Genomic DNA, 27,086 nt, shown 5'->3' on the forward strand with positions numbered 1-27,086 from the left:
TCTTTCTCTTTCCATAACTGTTGTTACTTCTGTTCTCATCTTTCTTCACTTCTTTTTGTTTTCTGTCTTTGGTATGTTTGGCTTTTCTGTAAGAAAAGATATCACCTGGTGGTCTGTGCTGGTGTTCAGTGGGCAGCTGCTTCTCTGCCTCAAATGGAAAAAAGAAAAGGTGTCTTTGTGACAGCTTGTGTCTTTGGAGCTTTCCCAGAAGTCTGAGGATGCTAGAATGCTGGATTTTGAATAGGAAAGATTGATTGGATTTTTTGGTTCTTTCTTATCATATCAAGGGTGCTTTACCCATCTGAAACACTGGCTTGGTTTTGTTTTTTTTGTGTTTTTTTTCCCCAGCTAGAAATGAATGAAGAGTAAATAATACTTACCCATCTAAGTCACTATGAATATTTAAATTATGATATTTGGAATATTTATTTCTCTTGAACTGTAATGTGGTGTGAATATGTTATAGCATAGGACTTTGTGGTACGTGATGAAAATATATTTTAACCATCAAATCCAACCCTAATGGATTTTAGATATTTTCATCTGACAGTTTATTTTAGATGTTTGCATTTTTGTCTTAGAATGGAATGAGAATTTCAGAATTTTAGATCTATAATCATTTTATATATTGGGAAAGTATAGCTTCCTGTGTCCTCTTCCCAGGGTTACATGCTAGCTTTATTACCTAGATTTCCTGATATGGTGGAGGACTTTTTCTTTTAAACATTATGGTTACTGTCATGTAGGAATAGTTTTTCAGAGTTTATTTTCTGCTGTTAGAAGTCAGTTTCAAATGAGAGTTTTTTAAGTGTACAGAGTTAATGATGGTTGAATAGAAGGATTCAGTTATAAAAGATTTTGCTTCCTTCTTTACTAGAGATAATTTACAATGTTTCGTTTTGTTTTTGCTCTATAACTTTCTCTTTCAAAACAAGTACCAAAGAAAAGTGAGGTGTACATTTAAAAAAATATTTTTGTTTGTGTTTCTTATTTTTATAAAACCTTTTTAACCTTATTACTAAGTAATAGTAAAGGTATTGCTTATATCTTTTTAACCTTATGTATGGGTAGGGCTTTGGAATAAGATATTGAGGCTTACTCAGTGGCCATGGAAACACTCCATGTAGATACACTGTGATTATCTTCTAGTAAATATTATGGATGGCAAACCAATTTTTTGGTAAATTGAATTGAAGGTGGTCAAGGGCCTTACTCATCTAGAAGACCTAGTTTTAAGTTCCAGCTCAGCATTTATTGGTAACTGTGTGCAAATCACTAACCTTTTGACATTCAGTTTTTTGGTTTTTAAGTTGGGGGTGATAAAGTCTAGCCACCTTCATGGAATTCCATTTAATTAAAATACCTTTTTTTGGTTTGCATGTGTAAGCGCTTTATAAATGATAGTGTACCATAACATGGGGATTTTTACTGACACTGTCATCCAGAGGAGGTATATTTAGAATCAATGATGTGACTTTATAGAAGTAAGAGCTGGAAACAAAATTAAAGTACTAAGCGTTATGCTAGATGCTTTCAGGTCTGTTACTTCCCTTGATTCTCACAACTACTTTAAGAGTGAATATAATATTATTAATCCCTGTTTTGTAAATGAGAAAATGAAGGCTCACAGTGTCATAAGTTATGTATATAAAATCATCTACCCTCACTAGTGATGAAACTGCTATTCAAACCCAGCTTTATCTGTAACTCCGAATCCTATACTTTGTTTAGTATTGTATGTAGGTGGAGAAGGGAAGTAGTGGTAGTATCAAAAAATGAAATTTAAGTGTATACATTTCGTGTAAAGAGTAGGATTTATATAAACTACTACAAAGTATAAAATAGCATATCTGGACTTTTCTGTTTCATTAATTAGGAATTTATCTTGATGAAATTTTGGCATTGGTTATTTCATTGAATATAATTAAAGATACAAAGTTGAAATCAGTATAATGTCTTGTATATTCTAAATAATATTTAGTATATTAGTTGTCAGTGTCTTTTGTTTCGTTCCTTAGATGAATTTCTAAAGTTTTATATAAATGAAAGTAGGAGTCAGATCTAGTCTATATGTCCCCCCAAAATTGCAACTTAACGAAATTCTGTGTTGAATATTTTTGAAAAAGTGAAGAATGTACTTGTTCTCTTTATAAATTTGAAGACTTATATGATTTCATGTGTAAATGGGGTATAATTCTTGATGTATTTGACATGTAAAAGCCCTTGAGAACTGTAACAGAACCATTCTTTTGTTTTTATTAGGTGTTAGATAAACCCAGTCGGCTAACGGAAAAGGAACTTGCTGAGGCTGCAAGCAAGTGGGCTGCTGAAAAGCTAGAGAAGGCAGATGAAAGTAACTTACCTGAAATTTCTGAGTATGAGGTAAGGCAAAATTTCTTCTTTATGTTTCACATCTGAGAGTTTTGCCTGGATTTTAAATTATTGATGAAAATTTTAGTTTGTTCTAGTGTGTTAAAGTATATTTGGGGAAAATGTCCTCATGGATTATTAAATTTTACTGCACACAATAATAGAATGAATATGAATGACTCTGAATTCAGTAATTACACTATGTCTGAATGTCTCTAGTAGTTTAGAAGTGTAAGAATAGTATAAATATGGAGTATAAGGAAAATGCAATATTTATATCCTTCTTTTGTGAGCTTTTAAAAGTATTTCTAGAAATCATGCTAAGCCACTAGTCATAAATCAGTGAATTCAGAACAAAAAATCTAATTAAACCTTGGATCTTGGGCTATATTTATATTGCATGTTATACTCTATGCAAATTATCTCATAAATATTCCAAGAAATGCAATTATGCATTGTTTGGTCTACTTGTACTTTTTGATGAGTGTTGAGTACCAAAAAATGAGAACATTTTTGGGTCCACTGAATACTCTTTATAGAATGTTTTCATTAAAATATTTGGAAATGAACTGAAAAATTTCTCTATAACCTGTAATAGAGGGAAATACAGATATTTTGTGGGCCAAGTTAAGCTTCTAGATTCAGAATTTGTTACTAGAGGAATTATTTTGACCTGGCAGAGAATATAAAAAATCTCTGTACGATGACAAATTATGTATATTCGGAGGAGATTTCTCACTTTACAATATATTTTTGGTTGCCTTTTAAGGAAGGTCCTTTGATAAAACAGATCAAGCATTAGAATTCGATGTACAAATTATATACCTACATACATTTTAATACACTATGAAAAGATCCTTTCCAAAATAACTAATGTACACTGCTCATAGAAAGTACAAACCAGTACAAACCCTATCAGTACTCAGAAATAGAACCTTTCTTTTTTAAAATGCTGATCTGTCATTTAGCTATCAGTTGTTCTTAAATAGGTCAAGGTTTCCTTGTTACTGTAGCTATAATAATAGATATTTATGCATATTTTCAAGTAAAGATATAAATATATCAAGCTGTCCTTCTTTGGTACCTTTCTAGCACTATTTAAAAGCATGAACAATATACTAATATATTTAATAGGGTCAGTTTGCCTATTTTCCTTAATAATTTAGAATAATGGTTTTTAATATTAATAATAGAAATATGTGCTTTAAAATTGCTAATTTGGACAGCTGATAATTTTTCTCAGAGTACTTAAACCAAAAACTTCCAAAAATACTTAATTTTTTGTTTCCTAAATACTATATCTTCAATTAGCAAAGCTTTATTAAGATATATTCATTCTCCCCCCTCGTCATTTTTGATATCTCTTAATTAAAAAAAAAATCTCACTATACACCTTTTCCAGATTTTAAATATTCTATTTATAGTCTTTTTTCATTGCTTGACTGGATTTTGACTCTGAATAGTCAGTGACATTGGGTTTAGAAAGACTTGTTTTCAGGCTCCTTGTTTTTTCTCTAAAATATGCCCAGAATTTGCTAGGTTTTGAATTAATGAGAAGTCAGTAATCCTAAAAATCTATATGTGGGTCATAGGTCAGACATGATTTTTTGTTGGACCAAAGGCAAGGTGAGAACAGGGTTGAGATTACTTTAGTATGTTTGTTAGTTGGTGTACATCATGAGTGTTGAGGAGCATTATCAATCTCATAGCATCTAAATGTTCTTCAAGTTACATTGATACTTTTCCATACTGGAGATAAAGCAGTTGAGAAATTCTTAATGATACTTTGTCTTTTGGGCACAGATAGTCACGTTTGTTCTTGGGTAGTTTTTAAATAGTTGCTCATTTCAGTGATCTATGTTTTATGAGAAATAAACTTTTTGAGAAGTTTGACCTTGGTTCTATAAACTCCTTTCTGATTTGAAAGAATAAGGTGGAAGGAAAAAAGGACTTTGATGCTGTGGAAGAGTTTGGCATAGTGGTGTGTGTGTGTGTGTGTGTGTGTGTGTGTGTGTTTAAATCTAATTGTGACAATCTTTATATTAGCTGTCGAATAGAGAGGAGATTAAATATTTAAGTTTCCAGTTTATCTTCTCTTGCTGTCATCAATATAGTTTTAAGCAATTTGGTTGGGAGACCATGTAGTTTATAGAGAGTCCAGTGAAATTGAAGGTAAATTCAGTGATATGTTTAAATATTCAGGAATATTATAGTTCATTCTTCTGTAACAGTTTGCATACATTTACCTTTTGGACTCTAATAGAGAATTTCCCAAAGTATTTGATAGAATGATAATTCTGAAGGGTCTTAGTGGTCTGAGGAAGAACAAAAATGATTGTTAGCCCCCTTACATTTGGGAAATGCTAGATTTAAAAGAGGTAGGTTGATTTTGGCACTTCAGCACTTTTCAGAGATTTTAATATGTTAATATGCTCATCAGCGGTCTGTGACAGGAGGATGAATAATAAAGTTTGCATAATTTATCAAATTTTTGGCTTGAATTTTTTTTTCACAGTGCACATTTTAGGATTAGTGTTTTAAGGCATGTATTTTCAGAAAATAATACTATACTGGCTTTCTCATAGTTTATTTAAATTCACTAAATATTCATTCTGTGTCTGTTTGTGTCAAACACTGCATTAGAGACACCATCCTAGCTTTCAAAGAGCTTGCAGTCAAGTTTTGTAGGGATATAATTTACTATCTGTAAATATATGGCCATGAGAGTTTTGCTTTTGGCTATCAAAATGAAAAGCAAATTATTCAGAGATTATTAGAATGTCGCAGTAGAGCAGGTTGTTGCTTCTTGCTGCAGAAGAAAATTTTTAAATGTTTCTTATTTAAATGTGAAAATGTGAATTATGTTGTTTCCATGTATCAGGTGTTATTTTCCGCTTACCCTGTCCCTAGTGAAGTATGCCCAACTTCCATGGCCCTCTTTCAAATTCAGATCCATTCAGTGAAATCAATAGTGCTCGAGATAATAAGACTCAATATCTTTCTTGATTCCACTTTTCTTCCTTTCCTGTTGTAAAGTTTTTTGCCACTATTTCACTGATGACCTTATATTGCCTTTATTAAAAATTTCCTTTACTTGTCTAGTTATTTAGATAGATCGATAGATAGAATGTATCTCATGTCTTGTTTTCCCTCCAGTACCTTGGATAATATATATCTAATGAACTAAACTAAATTTAATTACTAATAAGCTCTTTTTTTCCAGTTTTACTGAAATGTAATTGACATACAGCACTGTATAAGTTTAAGGTGTACAGCATAATGAATTGACTTACATATATTGTGAAATGATTATCACAGTAAGTTTAGTTAATATCCATTGTCTCATAGAAACACCACAAAAAAGAAAAATATTTTTTTCCTTGTGATGAGAACTCTTAGGATTTACTCCCTTGTCAACTTTCAAATACACCATACAGCATTGTTAGCTATAAACATCATGTTGTACATTACGTCCTCAGTACTTATTTATCTTATAACTGGAAGTTTGTACCTTTTGACCACCTTCATCCAATTCCCACCCCACTACTCCCCAGCCCTCACCTCTGGTAACCATGGATATGATCTCTTTTTCTATGAGTTTTTAAAACAATTCCATATATAAGTGAGATCATACAGTTTTTGTCTCTCTCTGTCTGGCTTATATCACTTACCATGATGCCCTCAAGGTCCATCCATGTTGTTGCAAATGGCAGAATTTCTTTCTCTTTTATGGCTGAATAATATTATATTGTGCATGTAACTTCTTTGTGTATCAGTTGATTGATACTTAGGTTGCTTCTGTATCTTGGCTATTGTAAGCTATGCAGCTATGAACATTGGGGTGCATGTATGTTTTCGAGTTAGTGTTTTCATTTTCTTCAAATATATACCCAGATGTGGAATTGCTGGACGGTAGTTCTCTTTTTAAATTTTTGAGGAATCTCATACTGTTTTCTGTAGCGGCTGTACCAATTTACAATCCCACCAACAGTGCACAAAGGTTCCCTTTTCTCCACATCCTCCCAGCATTTGTTACATCTTGTCCTTTTGAGGCTGGTCATTCTAAGAGGTGTGAGGTGATATCTCATTGTGGTGTTGTTTTGCATTTCCCTAATGATTAGTGATGTTGAGCACCTTTTCATGTACCTGTAGGCCATTCATATATCTTCTTTGGAAAAATTTATATTCAGGTCCTTTGCCCATTTTTTAATCGTATTATTTGGTTTTGTGTGGGTTTTGTTTTGTTTTTTTTTTTGCTATTGAGTTGTATGAGTTCTTTATTTTGGATATTAACTCTTTATCCACATATATGATTTACAAATTTTTTTTCCCATTCTGTAGTTTGTCTTTCATTTTGTTAATCATTTCTTTTGCTGTGCAGAAGGTTCATAGTTTGATATAGTATCACTTGTTTATTTTTTATTTTGTTGCTTGTGTTTTAGATGTCATATCTAAAAAATCATTGCCAAGACCCATATCAAGGAACTCTCTTTCCTGTTTTCTTGTAGGAGTTTTATGGTTTCCAGTCTTACATTTAAGTCTTTAGTGCATTTTGAGTTAATTTTTGTGAATAGTGTATGTTAGGGCTCTAGTTTCCTTCTTTGACATGTGAATAACCTGATTTCTTCAGCACCATTTATTGGAGAAACTTTCTTTTCTCCAATGAGTATTCTAGCCTCCTCTGTGAAATATTAGTTGGCCATATATGCATGGGTTTATTTCAGGGCTTTCAGTTCTGTTCCATTTGGCCTATGTGTCTCTTTTTATGCTGGTATCATACTGTTTTGATTACTGTAGCTAATGAGCTCTTTTAATGTCAATTCAAGTTATTTCTCTCTTCGTTACTTGCCTTTTATTTTCCCAAAACTCATCTACTCTGATGTGTTTATTATGCTCATCAATTTATATTTTTGTATGTAGGTCTAGAATTATGATGAAGCTTGAAGTTCCTACTTTGAGTGTGTTTTAATAACTTTTTGTTTTGTTTGTTTTGCATTGACCTAACTAAAATGGAATCTAGTGGCAGAATTATTTTGACTGTGGGGAAGTCAGAACACAGTATAAATAATCTTTCTTGACATCATCTGAAATGAACTGTTGTCTATCTAGTGTTAGAAACCATATACTGATATGTTGAATAGAGAGGAGATTAAATTATTTCTTAAATTATTTTTTATTGTAGTATAATTTTATTGTAGTACAATTTTATTGTAGTATAATACATATAACATAAAACTTCCATCTTAACTGTTTTTTTTTTTTATGTTCCACATCACTTTTATTGCACAGTGGATAGATAATAAAACAATCTTTTTCTTAGAAGGATACTTATACCAAACAACCATGGGGAGTACGGGGATATACATTCCCAAATGCAAAGAGGAAAAAGGAGACAGTTAACATGACTTTTTCCAGAAGCCAGAATGAGCCCCAGAGTTTTGCCACAGTAAGACTAGTGGTACATAGTTTGATATGGTCACATTTAGCCAGTTTACTGGTATAGTGTCAGCAGTTGGGAAAAAAAGAACTACGCAATGGAGACCTTAATGCTCAAAGAACCATTAGGTGGCAGTAGGGACACAGGTATCTTTTTTTTTTTTTTTTATATACAGCAGGTTCTTATTAGTTATCCATTTTATACGTGTTAGTGTCTACATGTCAATCCCAATCTCCCAATTCATTCCACCATCACACACCCCGCCCCCGCTGCTTTCCCCCTTGGGGTCCATACGTTTGTTTTGTACATCTATCTGTGTCTCAATTTCTGCCCTGCAAACCAGTTCATCTGTACCATTTTTCGAGGTTACATATATGCGTTAATATATGATATTTGTTTTTCTGACTCACTTCACTCTGTATGACAGTCTCTAGATTCATCCACATCTCTACAAATGACCCAATTTTGTTCCTTTTTATGGCTGAGTAATATTCCATCACATATATGTACCACATCTTCTTTATCCATTCGTCTGTCGATGGGCATTTAGATTGCTTCCATGACCTGGCTATTGTAAATAGTGCTGCAATGAAAACTGGGGGAGCATGTGTCTTTTTGAATTATGGTTTTCTCTGGGTATATGCCCAGTAGTGGGATTGCTGGGTCATACAGTAATTCTATTTTTAGTTTTTTAAGGAACCTCCATACTGTTCTCCATAGTGGCTGTATCAATTAACATTCCCACCAACAGTGCAAGAGGGTTCCCTTTTCTCCACACTCTCTCCAGCATTTACTGTTTGTAGATTTTCTGATGATGCCCATTCTAACTGGTGTGAGGTGGTACCTAATTGTAGTTTTGATTTGCATTTCTCTAATAATTAGTGATGTTGAGCAGCTTTTCATGTGCTTCTTGGCCATCTGTATGTCTTCTTTGGAGAAATGTCTATTTACGTCTTCTGCCCATTTTTGGGTTGGCTTGTTTGTTTTTTTAATATTGAGCTGCATGAGCTATTTATATGTTTTGGAGATTAATCCTTTGTCCGTTAATTTGTTTGCAAATACTTTCTCCCATTCTGAGGGTTGTCTTTTTGTCTTGTTTATGGTTTCCTTTGCTGTGCAAAAGCTTTGAAGTTTCATTAGGTCCCGTTTGTTTATTTTTGTTTTTATTTCCATTACTCTAGGAGGTGGATCAAAAAAGATCTTGCTGTGATTTATGTCAAAGAGTGTTATTCCTGTGTTTTCCTCTAAGAGTTTCATAGTGTCCAGTCTTACATTTAGGTCTCTAATCCATTTTGAGTTTATTTTTGTGTATGGTACTAGGGAGTGTTCTAATTTCATTCTTTTACCTGTAGCTGTCCAGCTTTCCCAGCACCACTTACTGAAGAGACTGTCTTTTCTCTTGTATATCCTTGCCTCCTTTGTCATAGATGAGTTGAGCATAGGTGCGTGGGTTTATCTCTGGGCTTTCTATCCTGTTCCATTGATCTATATTTCTGTTTTTGTACCAGTACCATACTCTCTTGATTGCTGTAGCTTTGTAGTATAGTCTGAAGTCAGGAAGTCTGATTGCTCCAGCTCCGTTTTTCTCCCTCAAGACTGCTTTGGCTATTTGGAGGTCTTTTGTGTCTCCATACAAATTTTTAAGATTTTTTTGTTCTAGTTCTATAAAATATGCCATTGGTAATTTGCTAGGGATTGCGTTGAATCTGTAGATTGCTTTGGGTAGTATAGTCATTTTCACAGTATTGATTCTTCCAATCCAAGAACATGGTACATCTCTCCATCTGTTGGTATCATCTTTAATTTCCTTCATCAGTGTCTTATAGTTTTCTGCATACAGGTTTTTTGTCTCCCTAGGTAGGTTTATTCCTAGGTATTTTAATCTTTTTGTTGCAATGGTAAATGGCAGTGTTTCCTTAATTTCTCTTTCAGATTTTTCATCATTAGTGTATAGGAATGCAAGAGATTTCTGTGCAATAATTTTGTATCCTGCAACTTTACGAAATTCATTGATTAGCTCTAGTAGTTTTCTGGTAGCATCTTTAGGATTCTCTACGTATAGTATCATGTCATCTGCAAACAGTGACAGTTTCCCGTCTTCTTTTCCAATTTGTATTCCTTTTGTTTCTTTTTCTTCTCTGATTGCCGTGGCTAGGACTTCCAAAACTATGTTGAATAATAGTGGTGAGAGTGGACATCCATGTCTTGTTCCTGATCTTAGAGGAAATGCTTTCAGTTTTTCACCATTGAGACTGATGTTTGCTGTGGGTTTGTCATATGTGGCCTTTACTATGTTGAGGTAGATTTCCTTTGTGCCTACTTTCTGGAGAGTTTTTATCATAAATGAGTGTTGAATTTTGTCAAAAGCTTTTTCTGCATCTATTGAGATGATCATATGGTTTTTCTTCTTCAGTTTGTTAATATGGTGTATCACATTGATTGCTTTGCCTATATTGAATAAACCTTGCATCCCTGGGATAAATCCCACTTGATCATGGTGTGTGATCCTTTTAATGTGTTGTTGGATTCTGTTTGCTAGTATTTTGTTGAGGATTTTTGCATCTATATTCATCAGTGATATTGGTCTGTAATTTTCTTTTTTTGTGGTATCTTTGTCTGGTTTTGGCATCAGGGTGATTGTGGCCTCATAGAATGAGTTTGGGAGTGTTCCTTCCTCTGCAGTTTTTTGGAAGAGTTTGAGAAGGATGGGTGTTAGCTCTTCTCTAAATGTTTGATAGAATTCACCTATGAAGCCATCTGGTCCTGGACTTTTGTTTGTTGGAAGATTTTTAATCACAGTTTCAATTTCATTACTTGTGATTGGTCTGTTCACATTTTCTATTTCTTCCTGGTTCAGTCTTGGAAGGTTATACCTTTCTAAAAATTTGTCCATTTCTTCCAGGTTATCCATTTTATGGGCATAGAGTTGCTTGTAGTAGTCTCTTCAGATGCTTTGTATTTCTGAGGTGTCTGTTGTAACTTCTCCTTTTTCATTTCTAATTTTATTGATTTGAGTCCTCTCCCTCTTTTTCTTGATGAGTCTGGCTAATGGTTTATCAATTTTGTTTATCTTCTCAATTTCTAATTTGATTTGAGTCCTCTCCCTCTTTTTCTTGAGGAGTCTGGCTAATGGTTCATCAATTTTGTTTATCTTCTCCAAAAACCAGCTTTTAGTGTTACTGAGCTTTACTATTGTTGTCCTGGTTCCTATTTCATTTATTTCTCCTCTGATCTTTATGATTTCTTTCCTTCTGCTAACTTTGGGTTTTGTTTGTTCTTCTTTCTCTAGTTCCTTTAGGTGTAAGTTTAGATTGTTTATGTGAGATTTTTCTTGTTTCTTGAGGTAGGCTTGTATTGCTATAAACTTCCGTCTTAGAACTGCTTTTGCTGCATCCTGTAGGTTTTGGATTGTCATGTTTTCATTGTCATTTGTCTGTAGGTAGTTTTTGATTTCCTCTTTGATTTCTTTAGTGATCTCTTGGTTATTTAGTAACATATTGTTTAGCCTCCTTGTGTTTGTATTTTTTACGTTTCTTTCCCCGTAATTGATTTCTAACCTCATAGCGTTGTGGTCAGAAACAATGCTTGATATGATTTCAGTTTTCTTAAAAATACTGAGGCTTGATTTGTGACCCAAGTTGTGATCTATCATGGAGAATGTTCTATGCGCACCTGAGAAGAAAGTGTAATCTGCTGTTTTTGGATGGAATGTCCTGTAAATATCAATTAAATCTATCTGGTCTATTGTGTCATTTAAGGCTCATCTTAACCATTTTAAGTATATAGTTCAGTGGTATTAAATACATTCACATTATTATGCACATCACCACCCTCCATCCCCTTAACTCTTTTCACCTGTAAAACTGAAACTCTACACCAATTAAACAACAAATCTCCAAAGCAATTTTATCAGTTTATTCTCCCCCTCCCTCAGTCCCTGGCAACCACTATTATGCTTTCTGTCATTATGATTTTGACTACTTTAAGTACTTAAGTGGAATCATATAGTATTTTTTTTTTTGTGACTGGCTTATTTCATTATGCATAGTGTCTTCTAGGTTCATCCATGTAGTAGCATATTGTAGAATTTCCTTTTTCTTTTAAAAGGCTGAGTAATATTCCATTGTGTATGTGTGTACTATATTCTGTGTCTGTGTGTGTGTGTGTGTGTGTGTGTTAAATGCTTTATATTATTTAGAATTCCTTAGTGGATTTTTAAATAGGTTTAAAAGATACTTTAGTGATATTTTGGGAAATTGATTGGGGGTTTTGGATGGGCTAGGAGTACATTCTTTTTTTAAAAAATTTTTTACAGTAAGTCCTTGTTGGTTATCTGTTTTAAGTATAGCAGTGTGTGTGTGTACTGCATTTTGTTTTCTGTTCATTGGTATGTTGTGTTTTCATTTTCATTCATCTCTAAGTATTTCTTACTTTCCCTTGTGATTTTTCTTTGTTTGTTTAAAAGTGCATTAATTTCCAGAATTTTGTGAATTTTCCAGATTTTTCTTTTTAAATCTGTTGAGACTTAATGTGTGCCCCAATACAGGGAAATGTTCCATGTGCCCTTGAGAAGAATGTATACTCTGTTGAAGTTTGGTGGATTGTTCTGTATATGTCTGTTAGATGTAGTTAGTGTATTGTGTTGCTTAAGCCCACTATTCCCTTATTTATTTCCTTACTTATTATTGTGAAACTGTTTATTTCCCCCTTCAATTTTGTCAGGTTTTGTTTCATATATTTTTATAGTTTGTCATTAGGTGTGTAAATGTTTGTAATTGTTATATCTTTTTGCTTTATTGAAACTTTTATTAATACATAACGTCCTTGTCTCTTGTAACCTTTTTTTATTTAGAGTTTATCTGTCTGACATTATTATAGCCACTTTTGCTCTCTTTTGTTTTCTATGTGCATGGAATATCTTTTATCCATCCTTTTAGTTTCCACCTGTTTGTGTCTTTGGGTCTCAAGTGAATCTCTTGTTGATAACATATTGTTGGATCATATGTTTTTATTCATTCTGCCAATTTCTATCTTTGGACTGGAGAATATAAACCATTTACACTTGAAAGTAATTACTGAGGAGGGAATTACTCCTGTCATTGTGCTATTTGTTTTTTATATGCCCTATAGCTTTTTTGTTCCTCATTTCCTGCATTCAGGTCTTCTTTTGTTTTTAGTTGATTTTTTGTAGTGAAATGTTAAAATTTCTATCTTGTTTCCTTTTGTGTATATTTTTTAGCTGTTTTCTTTGTGTGTACAATGGAGATGACATTTAACATCCTAAAATTGTAACACTAATTTAAATTTATACCAGCTTACCTGCAATAACATACAAAGCCTGTACTCCTTTACAGCTCTGTCTCTACCTCCTCATTTGTTGATGTTCCACAATTACATCGTTATACATTGTGTGCCGCCCCAAACCATAAACTAATAATTATTTTAAATGCATTAGCATATTAAATTATCTAGAAAATAAGACTCAGAGTTATAAACCAACATTGCAGTGATACTAGTTTTTACACTAATAATTTTTTTCTTTAAATGTCATAGTCTCCTAAATCATGTTGCAAATAAAAAGTGCAGTTTCCAACTATTTACAGTAATACTGCTGTTTTAACTATGCATTTAACTTTATTGAGCTCTTTATTCCTCCATACAGCTTCGAGTTACCATCTAGCGTCCTTTCATTTCACCTTGCAGGGCTTCCTTAAGCATTTCTTGCATGACAGATCTAGTATCATGAACTTCCTCAGCTTTTGTTTATATGGGAATGTCTTAATTTCTCCCTCACTTATGAAGGACAGTTTTGGTGGATATAGCAGTCTTTGTTGGCAGTTTTTTCTTTTAACACTTTGAACATATCAGTCCACTGTCTTCTGGCCTCCAAAGTTTCTGGTGAGAAATCTGCTTAATCTTAGTTGAAAACCCCTTGTATTGATGATGATGATTTCTTGTTGCTTTCAAGATTCTCCCTTTGTCTTTATCTTTAAAGTTTGATTATAATGTGTCTTTTGAGCTTCTTTGAGTTCATCTTGGGTTGTTTTGAGCTTCTTGGATGTTTATAGTCATGTCTTTCATCAGATTTGGGAGTTTTCAGCCATTATTCATTCAAGTATCTTCTCTGCCCCTATCTCTCTCTCCTCCTTCTGAGATTCCCAGAAGGATGTATATATTAAGTGTATATTGGTCCGCTTAATGGTGCTCCACAGATCCCTTAGGTTCTGTTCACTTATCTTCAATCTTTTTTCTTTCTGTCCTTCAGACAATAATTTCCTATTTCCTTGTCCTGTTTTTCAAGTTCACTGATTCTTTCTTCTGCCTTTGAATCCCTCTAGTGAATTTTTTATTGTAATTATTGGTCTTATTAGCTATGAAATTTCTTTTTCATTTCCTTTTAGGTTTTTTATTTCTTTATTGATATTTCCATTTTGTTCACACATTGCTTTCTTGGCTTTTCCCACATCTTTCTTTAGTTCTTTGTGCATCTTAGAGACAGTTATTTTAAAGTTTTTTCATCCAGTAGATCTGCCATTAGTTCTCTTTCAGGAGCAGTTTCTGTTGATTCATTTTTTTCTTTGAATGAGAAATACTTTGCCGTTTCTTTGTATGATTTGTGATTTTTTTTGTTGAACACTGGGCATTTGAATCTAATAATGTGGTAACTCTGTAAGTCAGATTCTCCCTGTTCCCCCGGGCTTGCTGGGTTTGTTGTTGTTGTTGATATTGTTTGTTTTTTATTGTTGGCTGTTTCTGTACTGAGGATCAGTCTGAGGTGTAAACAAAGTCTTCTCTGTTCTTTCTGAGCCTTTCCCTTGTTGTGCCCATTTACTTTCTAACTTCCCCCATGTATACAGTTTTTTTTTTTAACATTCTTATCTTTAATGTCTGGCTCCCAAAAGAGAAAGATGTGAAAAATGAAGGCGGGAGGGTTCTGGTCCTTTATATCCCCTGGAAGCCACTTCAGTCAGAATAAGAGGGGCTTGCAACAGTCGGGGGAGGTATAATAATAATGGCTGTTCGCCTGTTTGTCTGGCCCTCTGATCAGAAGCAACAATCAGTGATCGGAGCACAGTTCCCTGATATTTGAAGGATAGGGTACTTTTTCCCCAGTCTGACTCCCATAAGCAATGTGTAAGCTGCTCTAGGAACATGTACACAGCTTCCTGTCAAGTGGGTAGGGGTGGGAGCTGGGCAGCTGCTACTGTGTGAAGAGCTGAATTTAACCTCAGTTTTACCACCCATGTCTTCCTCGGAAGGGATAAGACTTCAGCAGAGTCCAGAGTTCCACAATAGTTAAATCAGACATTATGCCAGTGTAATTTTTTGTGTAGGTTGGGAGACAGATTGCTAGTGCTTCCTACTCTGCTGTCTTCCCAGAATCCTCTCCCCTTAAATGATTCGTATACTTTCAATTTAAATCCCTTAAGATATATAACTCAGACTTATAAAAACCAGGTTTTTTAAAAAGGTAGATTATGCATGCACATGTCAGAAATTCAAAAGGCATTGGAATAGGTACAGTGTCTTCTAAGTTATCCCTATTGAGACAGCCTCTTCTATCATTTTTTTCCCCATAGGTAATATCCCTCCAGAGATAGTGTGTTCATATATATGCATAAAGGTATATATACCCATGCTTCCCTCTTCCCTTTTGTTTTTGACACAACTGGCAGTATATTTATGGGGAATGACCTTCAGGACTTGCCAGGAGAAAAATTAGGATACATTATGCAATGTATTTAGACTGTTCTTATTCTTTTAAATGATTTCTTAGTATTCCATGGTTCTAGATAGTGCATAATTTACTTGATGGACATTTAGGTTGTTTTCAATCATTTGCCATTAATGGCAGCCATATCTTAGCATTTGTTGCTCATGTGTGTATCTGTAGATTAAGTTCCTACAGGTGAAGGTGCTTGGTGAAAGGGATATGTGGTACATTTTGATAAATATTGCCAAATTACTCTCTAAAGAGGTCGTGGCAGTGTACAACACATTAGATGTTGGAATGCCACTGCTCTTACAGGTGAAAAATACCACTAATTAATATATATCTTGTGACTTCTGTAAACCTCCTGCTGTTTGCTGCTACTTCAATCACAAAAACCATAAGTTTTTTGATAAACTTGTGATAAGTACAGTTTTCTAATTTCCTCCTTCACCTCTCACCCAACTAAAATATACAACAGTAAAATATATTAGCTCAAACTTTACTCTTTCCAACTTACTGCTTACTGCAGGCTCCATGAAGCCAAGAACTTTTGTCTGTTCTGTTCATTGATATATCTAGTGTCACTTGAGCAGTGCTTGGCATTTATCAGAGAATAAATTTTTGAGTAAACTAATGCACTGCAGTTAAATAATAGTTTTCCCTCATTTATTTAGTTTTCCTCTTTTCATCAAAAGTATTTTTAGAAAGTAAAATAATCGGCCTTGGGCTTTTTATGGGATCATTTACTCATTAATGAACTATTGCAGTATTGTTGAAGTAATAATTATTGCTGTTTGGAGTTGTTTTCTTTTCAGTTATTTCAATAAATTCTTAGGTTACAGGAGGCAGGGTATTTTTAACTTCTGAAGTAGAGTCCTTTTCTGTGTTTCTGTGTAATATATTTGCTTATGTGTGTTCACACTTCTCACTTCCAGTTGGACTTTTTTCTTCTGTGTTTCTTATATAGATTGCTTAAGGAATAGTTACAGGACAAAACCTTCTAGCTCTGTCTTAATATAGTACGAAATATAATTTTGGAATGGAATAAACCTAGAGGCTTTGTCTTACCTAAGATTTAAAAAGTAGCCATCATTTCCTCTTTAATCCTCCTCACATAAGTTCATTATGCATAGCAAGATTGAAAGTGTTTCTTAAGACAGGTTAAATTTAGCACTTTCTCTTGAGATAATCTGCCAATTGGTGCTTATATTCAGTCATCTAAAATGCTGTATGTCCTTTAAGAAAGTAATAAAAGATTTCTAATTCTTTTTAAAGGGGGGATCCACGGCACCATTGTTCATTGACCAGCCAGAAGAACCTGAGACAAATGCAACAGATGGCATAGAATTATTCGAAGACAGTCAGCTAACCAGTCGCTCTAAAGCAATAGCCTCAAAAACCAAAGAGATTGAACAGGTGAGAATCCAGTCTGCTTAAAGTACAAAATCTTTTGTTCCTGTCATTTTGTACACAGTAGTTACAGTAAATATTTATTGAATAAATATTTCATTTTGTTCTTTTTCCATTTGTGACCCTGAAATTACAATGTAAAAAATTCTAAAAAATGTTTGATTTGATTTCACAGTAATTTTGATCAGTTTGGTCCTCCACACCTGCTTACTTTTTTTTTTCTCTTTTTAATAAAAAGCAAGCTTCTATTTTAGAGAATATTAATATTCTAGTTAGTGTGGAGCAATTAAAGAACTATTAAACTTAGAGATGGGTTGAAAAATATTAAATATACCAATATAATAGCCAATAGTTTTGAATACTGGGATTACAGATGTTTCTTGATGGTTTTCATTATACTTTTAAGTATTTTTCAAATATTAAAGAAAAATAAAGGATAGGTATTTAAATCTAATTTTAATGATGTCATTAAATTTTAATGATGTCATTTTGAAAAGTCAGGGTCTTGTTTTTAATAGAGTGAATAGATTGCTTAAGGAATAGTTATAGGACAAAACCTTCTATCTGTATCTTAATACAGTGTGAAATGTAATTTTGGAATAGAATAAGCCTAGAGGCTTTGTCTTACCTAAGATTTAAAAAGTAGCCATGATTTCCTCTTTAATCCTCCTCGATATGCTCATTATGCATAGGAAAGTTGAAAGTGTTTCAATATGGAAATATTACCTGCTTTATAGGGTATTATCACTTTATGAGAATTAAATGAAGTAAATGAAATGTGAAAGGGCTTTATAAAATGTGACATGTTGTACAGCTGTTTGTTTTTGATGTTGTTAGTCTCTAGTGCCTTGAGTAAATGTCATTATATTGTTATATAATCTTCTAAAAACTGTTGGAAATTAAGAACAAAATTAAACCTTTTCTCAAGGTGCTGTCCATTTCCACATCAATTAAAATCTATTTCCCTTGGTTAAGTAGAAGATCTTATTTAAATCCTAGATATGATTGTGCAGCTTATATAGGATCCTAGATATGATTGTGCAGCTTATATAGGAAAACGGTGACTGAGAAATCCCGGTTTAATTTGGTGATGTGAAAGGCAGATTGTTGCCTTTCAAGATATCAATTAAATGGGAGTAAATAAATGGTTTGCTCACTAGGTGTATCTTCCAGTACGAATATGAATATCATTGCCCTATGTAAAATTACTGTCTTTTTACTCTGACTTATTTTTCTTTGTAGCTTTTTGTTTTTTCCCTACCATTTGACATATGTTTGCTTGTCTCCCTTCCATATGGAAGCTTCATGAGAGCAAGGACTTTATTTTGTTTACTGCTTTATCTTCGTTACCCAGAATAGTGATTGGCATGTAGTGGGCTCACAAGAAATATGTGTTGTATGGATAGTCACTGAGTCACTTGAAATCAGAGTGTGTCTTAACCTGACCACTTAACAGAGTGCCTAGGCCCAGCACTTAGTAAGTGCTTGATAAGTGATTGTTAAGTGAATTAATTATTTAATGTTATTTTTCTTTTTCACCTAAATTGCAGCTCTTTAAAGGAGAGGTTTTCTTAAGAATATAACTGGTAGAAAAACTTGACTGACTCCCCTATTGGGAGGGAGTATTTTGGGTTGTTACTTATTAATATTTTTGTACTGTCTCCTCTTGTTATTAGTCATAGTTGATCTATTTGATCTTGAAAAGGTGGGTTACCAGTCAGAGGTAGAGCCTAGCTTAGCAGCACACACATAAAATTATTTAGTATGAAACCAGTGTTTGTATACTTTACAGACACCCATATATGTTTGACCTGTAAGTATGACTGTATTTCTGTTTTCATCTGCCCATTGTTCAAACACATGAAAATCTGATACTAAAGTATATTGAACAAGGAAAGATGAACTAAAGAAAGAAAAATAACTCTAAAAGGTCATTACTGTATTCTGATGTACTAGAGAAGTAAAACCATTATAAAATAGAGAACTTAATGATGTTAAATATTGGAATGTAACTACTGTGTTCTTGCTAGGGTACTTTGGTTTTCATACATTGACAAGAAAATCAAACCAGAATTCCTCAAAATGTCACAAAGCTAGTAAATAATGACATGTAATTATTTTATAAATCATGTCTTAATGTTACAGTGACTTTTGAAAATGAAAAAATTAGGTTTAAGGGGATTTCTCTCCAACATTTGCACATTTTATTTTTAGAGATTAAATACCAGATGGATAGGAATATTATAAAGGTTTGAGAAAGCTAGATGGTAGTTATTATACAGCTGTCTAGTAATTTATATTTTTCCATATGCTTGAAATATTGCATGATTTAAAAAATGAATAATAGCCCCCCAAAAAGGGCCTGCATAGATGAGGCCAACAAATCAAACTTAGAATAATGTAGGAATGTAAATATTGGTGTTATAGCCAAGTTGCTTTTTCTCCCTGTTATGTCAAGTGCAATATGTTCAGATATCTTATAAATTTCCACATGCTTTTTGAGGGTTTATATAAATTAGGTCCTTCAGCCCTTGAATCCAAAGAAAGTCATTAACTTGAGGCAGTATTACAATATGTAATAAACTAAATCTTCAGGCCAATATTTAATTTAATTCAGAGGGCCTACAAATGTGGCTTATTCGATGTTTAAGGGTACGCATATGGATATAGATTGTATCAGAATCACTTCAATAAGAGCAGATTCATGTTCTTTGCCATATTATTGCCATCTCATTCCTGGGCATATAAGAATTCGGTAGGGTAGAGGTACAGGTGCCTTTGAAAAAGCTGCCAGCTTATAGTCGTATATGGTGGAGAACCACTGGTCTAAAATCCTTGAGCCAGAAGACATCAGATTGCATCTCTGAATATTATGTTGCTAGAGATCATTTGAATCATCTCACTTTTACATAAATATCTTTTAGTGGATATGATTCATTCTCTTGCTACAGCACATTTATCATCCTTATGCTTTGGATCCTGTGGTGTATCTTTTCCCCCTATTTCCCCAGATTATCCCCTCTTACCCAATTTGGGCCACCTTTTACATTCAAATACTGGAATATTTCCCTAGGCTTTCTGGCTTCTGAGCTTAGAAAGGCGAACTTCAGAATTTCTTCTGTCATTATGGTAATTCCTAGAGAGACTTAATCCACAAAAATATAGGTGATGAATTGGGAGATTGGGATTGACATATATACACTAATATGTATGAAATGGATAACTAATAAGAACCTACTGTATAAAAAATAAATAAAATTCTAAAATTCAAAAGAAATATATAGGTGATTCATATTCTGGTTCAGGTATTTGGCATTAACCCCTTGATCGTGATATATCTCTCAAGTCCTCACATACCTACTACTACTGAACTATTTGATTTGAAAGTGCATCCTACTCCTTGATATTTTACCAGTGAGGAATCTTGGCTTTTAACCAATTGTTACTTTGAATGAACGACGCAAATTGAAATCCTCCATTATTACATACCCTTCTTCCCTCTATTGTACCTTGAGGGATAAAGCAATATTTACTTTAACTCTTTGGAATTCTCTTATTTAAGATTTGCAAAATCCTTCATAAATTTTGATAAAATTGTGCTTAGACATAGCCTGTCAGTGAGATCCTCTGTTTTCTTGGGGTCCTGGCATCTAATGATATTTAAGTCTTCTTGTAATTCCCCACTGGCAAGATCTGGCTTTGATTGTTCTATCTTCCTCTTTCTTCAGATGGAATCAGATAATATGAGTAGATCTGGGGTGGGTACACACACACACACACACACACACACACATACATACACCCACACATATATATGTACACATACACAGACAAAAAAATATGCATATGCATTGTTGGCCTAACAGATCATATGACTAAGAGTGTCAGGGTGGCTAAAATCCTCCTAAAGACCCAAGAAGTTGTAGAGAAGCAGGTGCCTAGTGAAGCAACTGTAAGGATAGTTGGTGTGTAACTGAAGTTTATTAGGATCTTTTGCTCTGCCAACTAGTCTTTAAAAAAAGAACCTTTCATCTCTTCACTCTCAAGGCACCGTGCTTATATTGTAATTCTCTGCTTTTGTTGTACATCTGTGGGGCTTTTAAAAAGTAGAGCTTGTTGGATATCTGCCATAAATATTCCAGGAAGTTAGTTATCAGAGCTTCTCAAACTTTAATGTGGGTGTAAATCACTGGGGGATCTCGTTAAAATATAGATTTTGATTCAGTAGATCTGGGATGGGGCTTGAGATTGGAATGTCTGACATTCTCCCAGGTGATGCTGATTTTACTAGTCTATGTACCATGTTTGGAGTAACAAGGAGTTGGAAGGAGGTGACTGTTTTTTCTTAGGTTCTATACTTTCTAATGTGCTGGAAGGTTGAAAACTATGACCACCTTTTATATAAATTAAGAGACTTTTGTACTGTTTTTTAATTGTGGTATAAATTAACATGCAGTAAAATGCATAGATCTTAAATATTCAGTTGGATAAGTTGTAACAGTTGTAGCACTTTGTAAATATCACCCAAAACAAATATTTATGAAAGTCTTTTCTATTATGTTAAAATATCCTCCAGCCCATCCATTGAAAGCTGTATTTTAAGTGATAAAATACACAAGGATAAAATTCAAAAGGCACAAGAGATTATGCGGGGAAAACAAGTTTCCTTCTCACCTATAATTCTTAGCTGCCCAGTTTCTTTCCCCAGCGTGTAGATATACTGTATATATGGTGTATGTGTATATATCTACATATATATGTGTATACACAGAGTTTATATACAGTATTTATGTATGTGTGTATACATACATACATACATATACACACACACATCTGGAGCATGTTTTTTTTTTTATATTTATTTATTTATTTTTGCTGTGTTGGGTCTTCTTTTTTTTTTAAATGCGTGGGCTTTCTCTAATTGCGGCAAGTGGGGGCCACTCCTCATCGCGGTGCGCGGGCCTCTCACTATCGCGGCCTCTTATTGCAGAGCACAGGATCCAGATGCGCAGGCTCAGTAATTGTGGCTCACGGGGCTAGTTGCTCCGCAGCATGTGGGATCTTCCCAGACCAGGGCACGAACCCGTGTCCCCTGCATTGGCAGGCAGATTCTCAACCACTGCGCCACCAGGGAAGCCCTGGAGCATGTTTGATTCAGATGAGTGGAGATAAAAATCGGTGTGTGTGTCTCCATGCTTTTTCTTTAAATACAGTACCATACTCTGTACCCTGTTCAGTGTTTTAGTGAACATTCTATATCAGTATATATAACTAGTCCCCTATTAATAGACATTTATAATCCCTTGGGAACCGTGTTTCAAAATATAGTTCCTCTGATTTCTCCACATTAAAAAAATGTATATATATGTATTTTTTAAATAAACAAAATATTACATTTAAAATATACATTTTGGGGCTGTGGAGTTACTTTAATACTGTGGGTGTCAAATGCCTGTGTTTATGTTTTGTGAAGTGCTGTACAGGTTTTAGTAACTACATAGGAGATCACCAGAGTGCCTGTTTACCTCTCGTGGTTCTAATGGCATGCCAAGTTTGAGCGTAACTGTAATATGTGAGTTTGTAGAGAATCTGAATTTCTTGCTTGTACCAATCTTTATCAGCCTTTCTTAAAATTTATGTTAGTAGATGCAATTAATAAAATCTAAGCCAATTTAATTGCGGGGATGTACCTGATAATATTCTTTAAATGCATTACTCATGATGCTCCTCAAATCGCAGAAAGTCATCATTTGTAAGGGGGAACGTCCATCTCTTCTTTCTTCTTATTTGGTGAGTAATTCAAAAAAGAACAAGTACCATGAAGGCAAATTCATGTTTAAGACCTCTTTGGCTATTTCAGGACACTATCCTAATAACATAAAGCTGTTTTATGAAAAAGCTGATATTTCTACCTGCAAGTAAGTCTCTCTATTAACAGAATGGTTGATTACTATATTTATCTGCTAATTTATAATTGAAATATAGACAGGAATCATTTTAGATCCAGAGAGGGTGCCAATCTAATGTACTAAAACAGAGAGACTACTCAGAGACTCTTGATAGGGGGGATTGTGTTTTTTTCTTCTTTCCTTCTTTTAACTTACAAAGACTTAAACTGAATATACATTTGTTTTGGTAAAGACATTATTTTTTATAGTCAATCATAGCTATGCCAGCCTTGTTATATTGAGGAAATTTTATTTCTTAGCCATGTTGGGGCCACTTTCCTTACTCTAGTTAATAAAAATCAAGTTACTTCAGAAATCATTTTGTTGCCTGTCTAGGTCATCAGTCTTATAGGTTAATACAGTTTTGCTGTAAGTCTAGATCAATCTACTTAATATGTGATTTTTATTTTCATTTGAATTCTACATGTTAACCATTTTGTGACCATATGGGCTGCTCACTGGCTTTTCTTCATTTTCTTCCTCAAAATAAAAAAGTTAGGCTGAATAATCTTAGGTCTCTTCCTAATCTAAATCATATTAAAAATTAAAAGCTAAATATTGCTTCTTCTGTACACACTATTATATGTGTACATAAAGAAGCTAATTTCAGATTTAACTATAGAATATTTAAGTGTTGATTCATTTTTAAACCTCTTAATGAGGACACAGTGTACTTACATTAAAATGCTTTTTAAAAACTCAAATATTTATCATTGCTATGCATCAGTCAGTAATTAAATAGTGCTTGTTGAGCTAATGAATTGTGCAGAAAGGGTTTTCTTCAGTAGACAAGATGTTCCGTTTAGTCACCATTCTGCCTGTGGCCCTCTTCTTTTCTTCGAGTGTCTAGTTGCAGTCACCGTCTAACTATATAGCTGATTCTTCCCAGTCCTCTCACTGGGCTTGCTCTTTCTCCCTCAATAGAAAATAGGATATTTTTGTTTTACTTTTACAGAGAAAAGGCTTGAAAATTAATCAAATGAACCATCTTTCTGAAATGTTAACTAGAGTTGCGGACATGGAGAAGAGTCACACATGATGGGTTAAAATGAAATTGTTTCCAAAGTAGTGGCAACTCTATCATTATATATGCATGATCTAATAAGCATTTTATACTAGTCCTACATGATAGAAACATTCTTTGTTTTTTCTTTTTATCAGAGCAAGTAACGAACTTTTTAAAAGTGCAGCTCTTACCACTATCTTGTCTAGACATCAAGTCTACCCTACTGTATTTAACAGTCCATTATTACCGACCACTTATTCGGACCTTACATATATAGATTTAGTAAAATATACTCACATAAGATTTACCTCTGAAAAATCTCTTATTCCCAAAACAAATTGAAAATAAATCATTTATTTTGGCTAAATTTCAGAGTTTTTGAAACTTATCAGTCAGATGCTGTTCATGCTCTTACTATAGACACTTGTTGCTGAAACGTAAGTGTAAAGTTTTCACTTTAAGGGAGTTTCATCTGGAAGCTGTCTCAGAAGGTAATTTGTATCATATTTGAAATGTCAAAACCAAGTGTCTCAGCTTTTACGTTTAATTAAAAGTAAGTTATTTATACCTGATATAAATCCATAAATACGGAGATTGATGACTCTGTTAAGATACTATTTTTACATAAAATATAAAATTTGGACAATACAGATACCAAGCCTTATAAAAACCATACTTAAAATGTTGCAAGTACCAGAAGAGATGAGGCCATCCTGGACATTATCCCTGGGAATGTCATCATTTAAACAAAAGTACCCAATACAGGTATTCCCCATGGCGTAAGCCCATGCATGAGCTTCCTGCTCTCACGTCCGTCCCTTCTTTGTTTCCTGTCAACCAGTGTTAGGTAAGGATTTTCTCTAGTGGTTCCAAATTGCTGTCACTTGCTATTCAGTTCCCCTTTGTAAGTTAACAATTTTATGTAGTCTCTGAGTACTTCACATTGGGAACATTTCTACGTAGTGTGGCATAGAAATTGCTGGATGCTTCCATTTAGTGCTTTAACTTCTCAGAGCCTTTTCCTCATTTGTTAAATGGGATTAGTTGCATGTTTTCCTGCAGAATTAACAAGCTCTTGTATGTGAAAGCCCTTTATATATTGAAAATCACTATACAAGTGGTTATGGTTGTGTTGAGTATTACTTTGCCTGTTTCTTTGCAACCTTGGAATATTGACTACTTTCAGATTACCTCTTAGGAATATTTTATAGCAAGTTTCCTGTATAAGTTTAACTTTGAGAGCCCATTTTCTCATCAGTGTGAAGATTTGGGCTGTTTATCTCTTGTCCTTTTACTTCTGTTTTTATTTTGGGGGATTTCCCCTTTATTTGTTCAAAATGAAATGTGAAAATAATTTTACTATGAAATATTTTATTTATTTGGGGGGCTTTGTAATTTTCCTTTCACACTTTCCATTTGGATTGCTTTTTTATCTCACTGGTCCTTATCTATTTTTCTAGACATAAGAAGTACCATAAAAGATTAATGTTTCCTTCTCCTTAGAATTCCCTTGCTTTCCCTCCCCATTCCTAAAACATAAATTGTTCCCATATATCCCCCTTCACTTGTCATCCCTTATTTTTAACATGTGATGCCTCCTATAACATCTGCTGTCTTCTCTTAACTGTTGTTTAATTCAAGTATTGTGCAAGGAGATAACAAGCTTGTCTGTTAGATACACTCATTTGCTGACTACAGTGTGAGTTAATTGATATTCTCAATTCATTTATAGACAGTGTTTTTAAAGTTGCACTTAGATAATCTTATGTTTCTACTTAAAGGTAACTTGAAATTAAACACTAGAAGTGAGTTGATGTTGGGAGTCACTTATATAATTATCTATTTTGTGTGCTTTTCCCTTATTATTTCTCTTTTTTAAATTTTGTTTTTAAAAAAAGTAGTACAGGAAATTGGACAATGCAGTATATATCATTTCTGTTTAGAATACTTGTTTACTTGAATTAGCCAGGAGATTATTTGGAGATTTTTTTTGTCTGCCTCTGAACTGAATCTTAAGATTTCTAATCCTTCAGTTATCTGGACTTGAGGGGAAATGAGCAGTTCAGCATCGTTCAGTTTTCTGGTTAGCTGATGTTCAATTATGCTAAACTCTGCTATGATTGCTAATATGCTCTACTTTAAGAAAGTCATCTTAACGATGTATAACACATGTACAGAGAGAAGTGTTCAAAACAGAACCCCCTCCCTAATCACTGCCCCTCCTTTCCCAAAGGTAACCACTAAATTGATTCCTAACATTGTAGTATAGTTTTTGAGCTTTACACAAATGGAATCATACAGTATATATTATTTTGTACCTAGCCTTTTTTTGTTCACCATTGTGTTTATGAGATTCATTGATATTGTTACATGTAATATAGCTCCTTTTGGTTTTAATTTGCATTTCCCTGATTACAGATGATGCTGAGGATATTTTTGTATGGTTATTCGCACATAGTACAAGTACTCTTTTGTAAAGTACTTGTTGAGATTCTTGCTTGTTTTCCTGTTGAGTTCTTTTTTTTTTTAAAATGATTTGTAGTTCTTTATATATTCTGAATACAAGCCCTTTGTTAGTTATGTGTGTTGCAGATATCTTTTCCCATTTTGTGTCTTGCTTTTTCATTCTTTTGATATCTATGGAGGAATAAAAATTCTTACTTTTAATGTAGCCCAGACTTTTGAGTCTTTTTCTATATTGCTTTTATTTGTCTCCTATTTAAGATATCTTTCTCTTTTATTATCTTCTAGAAGCTTTTCTGTTTTGTCTTTTACATTGAGTTACAATCCATCTGAAAATGGTTTCATGTATAGTGTATATTAAATGTAGCTGAGATCGAGTTTCACCTTTTTCCATGTGGATATCCATTTGACACTGAACCATCTTTTGGAAAGACCATGTGTTCCTCACTGTTCTGCCTTGACACCTGTGTAATAAAGTCAGGTGTCCATATATGTGTGAATCTGTTTCTGGACTCTGTTCTATTCTGTTGGTCTTTTGATTCGTGTAAAAGTACTGCACTGTCCTCATTACTGTAGCTTTACAATTAAGTCTTGATATCCAGTAGAGCAAATCCTCCTCCCTGTTGTTTTTTTTTCGAGGGTACCTGTACTTGGAACTGTGAATTTCTGTAGAAACTTTAGAATTGGTTTCTCATGTTCTCAGTTTAACAAACAAAGCCTGTTGGGATCTAGGCTCAG

At 33.7% G+C, this 27,086-nt stretch overlaps 1 protein-coding gene across 6 annotated transcripts in view; it reads left to right on the top strand.

Moving 5' to 3' along the window:
• PPHLN1 (periphilin 1) overlaps positions 1-27,086 on the top strand; it is a 150,281-nt gene that overhangs the window by 86,070 nt on the left and 37,125 nt on the right. For 5 of the 6 annotated variants that reach the window (XM_007454871.1, XM_007454868.1, XM_007454869.1 and 2 more), the window contains 2 exons: positions 2,263-2,382; positions 16,797-16,937. In XM_007454871.1, the coding sequence (XP_007454933.1) occupies positions 2,263-2,382; positions 16,797-16,937 (261 nt within the window). Of the gene's footprint in view, positions 1-2,262; positions 2,383-16,796; positions 17,386-27,086 lie in introns of those variants that run through there. The other variant, XM_007454870.1, reaches the window with a different exon arrangement.

The sequence above is a fragment of the Lipotes vexillifer genome, unplaced genomic scaffold (assembly GCF_000442215.2).
Source record: "Lipotes vexillifer unplaced genomic scaffold, Lipotes_vexillifer_v1.1 scaffold707, whole genome shotgun sequence".
Classification (NCBI taxonomy): Eukaryota; Metazoa; Chordata; class Mammalia; order Artiodactyla; family Lipotidae; genus Lipotes; species Lipotes vexillifer.